The sequence below is a fragment of the Zonotrichia leucophrys genome, chromosome 3 (genome assembly GCF_028769735.1).
Source record: "Zonotrichia leucophrys gambelii isolate GWCS_2022_RI chromosome 3, RI_Zleu_2.0, whole genome shotgun sequence".
NCBI lineage: Eukaryota > Metazoa > Chordata > Aves > Passeriformes > Passerellidae > Zonotrichia > Zonotrichia leucophrys.
Genome location: NC_088172.1, coordinates 53316879 through 53325130, shown reverse-complemented (window position 1 = coordinate 53325130; position 8252 = coordinate 53316879). Strand labels below are relative to the sequence as shown.

The window sequence follows — 8252 nt, the reverse complement described above, 5'->3', positions numbered from 1 at the left end:
ATTACTTCACTAAGCTCTGTCTTTGTCTTGAATCTTAAGCCCCTCAGCCTTCAGCCAGACTGAATTACAGTGCAAGCAGGGGTTAATTCTACTGTTTCCAAATAAAGACCTCCTATGGGAACAAACACACAGCTCAAAAAAACCATAAAAAATGGTGAAGCAATCCTAATTGTAACCAGCTATTTCTCCATAGCTCTAGTTTTATCAAGTACACATATTCCAGTCAAATCTTTACAAACTATGTCAACAAGTCATGATTTCCCCCTCTTGGCCCCATGAAAACTGTGCAAGGATAACTGTACACGTCCATGAAATAGAGGATGTCATTTTATTGGAGGTCCACAGGTAATTGTATCACATTAGGGAGTGGAAGAATCTTGTGGTATGGCACAACACAATACCTCACTTAAACACTTAAACAGAAGGTTAAATGATATGCAACATGATCAAATCAGTAATTCATCATCTTCTAGGCACCACTGATTAATTTAAAATAAAATTTAATAAATTCAAAAAATATAGTCCATTCATTTGTTTGCTGTACTGTCTTTAAACGAAACAGCACTTTGAAAGTCACAAATAAAAAAGCAGCACTTTCTCTTAATACCAACACCACTGTAACACATACTGTAGCGTGGCATGCAAATCCACATCTGCAGTCTTTTTTTTGTTTTGTATTAACAAATGGAATGGCAATTTTCTATCTCAAATATTGGTAGCATAACATGTAAGTGCAGATCATTCTGGCCACAGGTGTGGTAAGCCGTAACAAGTGTGTATTACAAGAGCATAGAACACAGAGCATGACACTTACATCCAAGAATCTCTCTCTTTTGTACTGTACATGGTGTTTGCTACAGGCTGACTTCCAACTCGCTGTACCCAAGCTTCAGAAAACGAGATTATTGACCTTTTCTGCTTTTATTTAAAAGTAAAATGCAGTCACCATCAAAGCACAACCGATAACAACCTGGTCCAAAAAATGCCATAGCTCCATTGAAAAAAATCACTCGTCCTTTTAGTAGACTCCATTAAGTGATAAAGTTTCCATTACAGGCATGTTACGAAGCCTTGCAGCGGTACTGCAGCGTCATTCCCGCCAAGCACAGATTTGCAGAGACACCAGGACACGGCGTGGGGCTCGGAAAAGCTGTTCAAACCGAGCTGAGCTTCACGAGGCCGCGCACGGAGTCCTCGTGCAGCGAGTCCTGGCTGGCCAGGCTCAGGACGTGCATGGTGCGGCTGTGCGCCAAGGGGCTCCCGCTGGGCAGCATCCCGGGCGGCGACGGCGCCTCCTCGGGAGTCAGGAACTGATGGCCTTCGTGCTCCTCTTTTAAGGGTATGATGTCTGTCAGCCCTGAATCTGATGTGAGGTTAGGCATAGAAGATGGCGGTGTTGGCTGCCCTAGAGTCAGAGTTGCACAAGGCCCACTGAGAGAAGTCTTTCCTGGCAAAGGGAGCTCTTCGCTAGTTATGCTTGGCTCACTCTGTAGGAGGGGGGTGGCAGCAGCCTGCAAAACGAATTTAGTGCTCTGAATGCACTGATCTTGGTCACACTGTAGGATGGAAGGGTGTCAAAATCATATAAAAACAAAACAGAGAAAAAAAAAAGGGAGGATATGGATAAAAAAGGTATGGAAAAGAATGGGATGTGAAGAGAAAAAAAGAAGGCCATTAGTATCATTCCATGGTTAGCCACCCAAACATCCCATGGCATGCTGCCCAGGAAAAAAAAAAAGAAAGGCATGCATAACTGAGCCAATGCTTTGCATTATTATCAAAGAAAATGATGATATACATCTACAGTGTTCATTTAAGCGTTCTTCAAAAAACACTAGGCAATTTTTTCTTTTAACTGGTCTTCACATGTAGGAATTAACCTACCACAGAGGCTTTCCAGAACAAGAAGTCTTTTGACAGAGATATCTTACACAGTTAGTAATAAAGCTCCATAAGCAAAATTTTTCCCCTCACAATTTAATACACTATATACAAATTCTAGAGAATGTCCTACACTATACTCCATACTCCCAAGGATGTGTAGAAATCAGGTAGCACTGCAGATGCATTGAGATAAACCTTAATGAATTTTAGGCTGTTTTTTGATTAATCCTGACAATGTGATGAATCAAGGTACAAAACACAAGTTTTCTGGCAAGCATTGTCTCAATAATAAGCCAAATCCAGCATTATATAAATCTAGTTAATCTCAGTGAGTGCTACCAGAAACGGATTTTTTGGTTCTACACAATTCCTAAAAACAGTTTATACAAAATTACCTCTCATTCCTTGAGATGAAAAGACAGGTGTGCATTTTAATAATGTCCAGCTAGCTAAGTGGGTAGTACACCTACTGCCAAATTAAGTTTCTTTTACATGGATTGGCATGATTTTTGAGAGCTCCTAAGGAAAAAATATTTAATTCATTGCCTGATCAGTGCCTTATAACATTGCAGCCTTTCAAAATCTTGTTAGATTCATTTGCCAAAGTACTGCTCTGCTGGGTAAGAAAAACACTACAACCAGTGAATACAACTACAAATGCAATGAAGGACATTTGGAGGCAAGCAAGCAGAATAAAAGATATATCCAGAGGTAAGACATCCTCTCCACTGTTATTTCAAGTATTCCATTAAAGCAATATGTTCTGCTCTATGACTGACTTCTTAGATTTTTATCAAATTACTACATATTACAGATACATCATCTGTTTTTTTCTGACCATAACCATAATACTCCTGACTATAACCATTATTACTAGCATTGTTACAAAATGGGCACTTCCCTAAAATGCCCATTTGAGTTTAATATGCCACTGTGCCACACTGAAAACTCATGGGAAGACTTTTGCCTCCTTTATTGTAGGATGAAAACCACGATAAACAATGGTTAATTAAAGTAACTCTGTTGTTTTCAGGTTCTCCAATTTCACCACTGAACAGCCTAATGATGGATGCACACACCTAACATTCAGCAAGTGTGCAAGCAGACTACTTGGTCATAAGAGATAGGCAGTGTTAAAAACACATCTAAGTGGTTTAGGACTCCCAGACCAATTACTTTTGACAGGCAGAAGCTCAATCCTTACTCAGATACGTATTTCCAAGACTTCTGCTTTCAGAAAGATAAATGGACTGGCCTTCTGTTACATAAATTGATTTCATATAAATTGCAAGCAATCTTCGCCCCACAAAATGATGAACAGCCCCAGCCAAACAACTGAAGTGGTTCCCTATCATTTCAGAGGGATTACTCACAGGCTTAAAGCCATAACCTTGCCTAAGTACCTTACTAAGAAGAAAACTGTCAGCATCTTTTAAAGTCAAGCTTTCAATTAGTAATTCAGTGTGAATAACTCATTCTTGATTAATATCCTGTTATTCACACCTGCTTATTTAAATTAAAACTTCAACCAACCTTACCATGCAGACCTTAAAAAAATATGTTAGCTGAATTGTCAAACTTCAAAAAGACCAACGAAACCTATTTTCTCTGAAAGGCAGTAGCCAAAGAACAAGTTAAATAACAAAGGAATGCTTATAACCACTGGGGTACACTGAAAACAAATAATGTTAGCAGCTGACTTATTGCTTTAGTGAACATTCAGTTCTGATCTTCCAAAGGAAATCATTAACGTGTTCCAGGCAATACAAGCACACAGCTTTGTATTAGCTGAAGATAATTTATTTGAACTCTTTGTAGAGTCTGAATTAATTTTCTTCTTAAGGAATGCTACTGCATTTCAGTTAAATTTATATCAAAAAGATAGGGTAGCCTCATAAAGCTCCATTAAATAGTGTTATAACTTCAGGTGCTAAATATCTCTTCATTTTCCACGCACGTCTCACTTCTCTACAGCCTCTCCTTTCACTCAGATAAATTTCAGGTTTTCTTTTTCTTGTCTGTTCAACAGTGATCAGCACAAACTCCTTAGGAAGATACAGGCTGTAAAGATATTTCTAGAAAGGGAACTATTGCAGGTTCTAACCCAGAAAAAGTATGTGTGTTCTATGGGTTCTCAAAAACATCTGATAAAAACAACACATAATATACAGGGAGACTATTCTTGAGTCTAAACAGCTAATACAAAACTAAAACAAGGAAATCATATTTGTTATAGGGTTGGCGTGGTGGTTTTTTGTCGATTTTGTTATTTCACCCTTGACTGAATGCAATTTAGGGCAGGAAGTCTTAGCTGCTACTAATCACATGAATTATCCAACACCAGAATTTCAAATAAAACAAAAAAGCCTATGACTGTAACAAAAAGGAAGCTGAGTGCCACGGTCTAGTTGACAAGGTGGTGTTTGGTCATAGGCTGGCAATAAAATCTAAAAAATCTAAATAACTAAAAATCTACTGCAAAAATTATTCCACCAGCATCTTCTTATTTCAGATATGCTGACTTTATTTTTCACTTAAAATTTTCACTGTTTCAGAGAAACAGCAGATTCTGAAGGTAGGACAAGTTTAATAAGTTCTACAAGTACAGAAGTTCAACTAAATATATGCACAGAAATTTTTGGATATCTGTTTATTTCCACAATAAAAGGCAGAAAATTGAAGCAACTTGGACAAAACCTAGAATTCTCTGTTTATTTCACAAGAAATACAAACAATTAAGGAAAAATACTTTTTTTTTTTGAAGAAAGTATGTTTTTTCTAAGCTACACAAAAAATATGAAAATATTGTTGTACATGGCAATATATTTTTCACATTTCTAAATGTGATTATTTTGAAATAATCAGAATTATTTACTTTAAATATTAAATAAACTTAGTTTAAAAAATTCCTAAATGCTAGTAACATTCAAGAATTGTTACAGTTCTCAGAAGACAGAAAAAAGCAGGTTGAGCAGTCTCACAAACTCTGAATAAAATACAAACAACATGGAGTTCAGAGAAGGCTGACAGTGGTATGAAGTTACAGGAAGAATGCTGAAATACCAAATTCTGTACCCAACAAATGGTAAAGAGTGGAGGGATAGAGCTGTGTAAATGTTCCCAGCAGGTGTAGGATTTCACAACCAAAATTAATGTGTTGTGGATACTGTGCAACAGCTGAGCCACAAGCCTCAACAACTCAATGGCTCTACTATCAAGCAGTACAATAGCAGTCAATGAGTACAGATTCATGATGAGTAGATCTATGAAGGGAAACACTTCTGACACACTTCTGAAGCCAAATGGGGAGCAACACTTGGCCCAGAGACTTTACTTCAGATTGGAGACTATTTGTTCTTATGGACTGAAAGTCTGAGAAGTTATGAGTTCCAAGTGACCATGCTTTTTATGTGGATAAGGATATTAAGAAGCTGGCTAATGAATGTACCGGACTAATTTCAAATTATATTGAAAAAAGAAATTAAAAACACTGGGAATGCACCAGGAAAATAATTGTTATGTGCTTCCTTCATGGAAGTAAATAGAGATTCAGCTTTTAGTAAAACAAGGTAGATACTACAGAGAGAACATGAGAAAAACCTCTTCTATGAAGATCTAGAAAAAAACCAAAATCACAGGATGAGTCTATCAAGCACTAATTAGAGCTACAATTCTGATTTCCTGAGATTGTGACAAACTGGGCTGCTACCACGAGTAGGGTAGATCCTGTACTAAATATTCAAAGTATCAGAGTCAAAATTACCCCAAAAGCTGTTAAATACAGATAGAGTGCCCCACAAATGGTATCCTGAATCAGAGATAATGTATTGCGCTGAAAACCAGCATCTGGCATCTTTATACTTAGCCTGATATTTATTTTGAACTTAAACGCAAAAATGAGGCTATGCTAAAAAATTCATTAAAATTAATGAAAAGAGAGTATTATACCAAGCAATGACAGGGACTTAATGAGAGACAAGAGACTTGTTGGGTGAAACATAAGAATTCTATTTAGAAAGTCACCAGTCACTGACTCCTATAAGGAGCTGCTGAGGGAGGTGGGGTTGTTTAGTCTGAAGATGAAGCTCAGAGGAGACCTCACTGCTCTCTACAACTCCCTGAGAGGAGGCTTTAGCCAGGTGAGGGTTGGGCTCTTCTCCCAGGCAACTACTGACAGGACAAGAGAGTATTGTCTTAAGCTGCACCAGGGAAGGTTTAGGTTGGACATCTGGAACGAGTTCTTCCCAGATTGAGTGATTACACACTGGAATGGGCTGCCCAGAGAGGTGGTGGAGTCACCACCCCTGGAGGTGTTTAAGAAAAGACTGGATGTGGCACTGAGTGCCATGGTCTAGTTGACAAGGTGGTGTTTGGTCAAAGGCTGGACTCAATTTCAAAGGTCTTCTTGAACCTAGCTGATTCTGTAAAAGATTCAAGGGAAGAAAGGGAAATGAAAGAGAGAAGGAATAAGAGAAGACAAGTGAGAGAGAATATGCTGATTTAAATCTTTATTTTTTATCAATGATGAGGAGAGATATTTTAGCACACTGTGGAATAAGCAGGGTAACATCTAGACATGAAGACCTGATATAATACATTCTGCAATAAAATCAAGAGAGACACACCACAAAGGTGTTCTGAAACACACTTCATACTTCTCCTAATTTATTTCTTGTAATCAAAAAGCATTAAGCTTGCTAAAGTAGTATAAATATCTCTGATAATGTATAAACAGCCAAACTTCTGTGATTGGAAAAGTATTATGGTCTACAGCTATGATCTACACATACTCCTTTAAGTCAAGGAATTTCACTTTGTCTGTCTTTATCTGAAATCATAATAATACCAGTTCCAATACCAGATATATCCCCTTCAACAGGGAAGGGAAAACAGCGTTAGAGACATAGGTAAACTAAGCCGGTCTCTAACAGTTCACAACACAACTCAAGGGAGAAATTTAAATGTTGATAGCCAGCAGTCCTTAGAAACCAATTGGTCTTGGATACAGACCAGGAGAAAAGATGCCCTGAGAAAAATGGCATTACAATATTCCAAAATATTCCTTCAAACCAAACAAGACATATTACATTTTCCAAGCTTTTCTAGAGGTCATTTTCAGGAGTGAAATCTGCACATTTCCAAGCAACTCTGATAACTGTTAAAGAATGCAGGCTTTTCCCAGCTCATGTGGATATAAGCTCATTTCCCAGCTCATTCTAGGATTTAAGAAGAAATCTTCGAAGAATTTGTGTAATTAGGAGTAATACACTCTAAAATTGTAACAGCTACCTGTTTGACTTAAAGTAATACCATAACAGATTTCTCCATTTCTAGAGACAAACTTAGTCAATTTTCTACCAAATTGGCAAAGATTTTCTCATTAATACCTAGGAATAATGATATAGTATCTAAATTCTTGCAATGATAAAGACAATTTGATGCCATGGACACATTGTGGGTTTATGATCCTCACAAATAAGAAGCCTTGACAGCATCAGAATGTTTGGGTAATTCCTGAAAGACCTCAGCCCATTTCTAATGTTTGCTTTATCTTTTTGGTTTTTTTAACTCCCTTTTCTCTCTTCAGAGTAAATTTTGAGTAAAATTTACATAGAGCATTACCTTGTTCTGCTCAACTGTACCTCAGAAGATTCAGACTTACTACCATGCCTCTAATACATTTTCTTATTAAGGAGACTAACAAATCTATTTAATTCTCAAAACATTAAGTAAAATCAGCTTAGGAACTACAGCAAAATTTTTATAGGAGTTTATCAGTGATACTAAAACTAATCTGCCTGGGAAGAGTGCATCTTTTCTTCTTTTGCTCAAAAGAAAGGCTGAACTATGTCAGAAGGCCTCATGGCTTCCTCGTTTTTGGCAGAGGGAGGGTATCCGTAACTCATGACTTCTTTGTCAAAGTATTAGAATCCACATATTGTGAAGATATGTGGACAACAATTCAAAAACAGGCACATATGCAAGATGGTTGCCTTTAGAAAAAGATCTCTTTCCAATTATTCTCTTCTTCTTGGCACTGGAAATCCTATCTTCCATTATGATAGCCAATGCTACCAGCAAAAATCCAAAGCAAATACTACTGGCACAGCTTCAAAGATGTTTAAAAAAACTTTTGTTGTAGCAATTCAGTTGCCATTTTTTGTTCAGGTTCAGTGTCCTCCTGCTCTTTCTTCAAAATATTTCTCCCCTAGAAACTTGTCTTTGTTCATCTTTGCTTTTTAAAATACATTAGTCTATGCAAAACCGCAGCGCACAAGCAAAGGAGGAAATAAAGTATGAAGAAAGTGGCACACAAAATAGCAATTAGCTGGAAAATGACAAACCACTGTAAGTCCACGATACTTGAA

General features: G+C 37.3%; 1 protein-coding gene across 5 annotated transcripts in view; it reads right to left on the bottom strand.

Annotated features, from left to right (window-relative positions):
* Positions 1-309: 309 nt before the first annotated feature.
* The window catches only part of ZDHHC14 (zinc finger DHHC-type palmitoyltransferase 14), a 134164-nt gene continuing 126221 nt past the window's right edge, over positions 310-8252 (bottom strand). For 4 of the 5 annotated variants that reach the window (XM_064708216.1, XM_064708218.1, XM_064708217.1 and 1 more), the window contains one exon: positions 310-1556. In XM_064708216.1, coding sequence (XP_064564286.1) covers positions 1155-1556 — 402 coding nt within the window. In that variant the 3' untranslated portion in view covers positions 310-1154. The remainder of the gene's footprint in view (positions 1557-8252) is intronic. The other variant, XM_064708219.1, reaches the window with a different exon arrangement.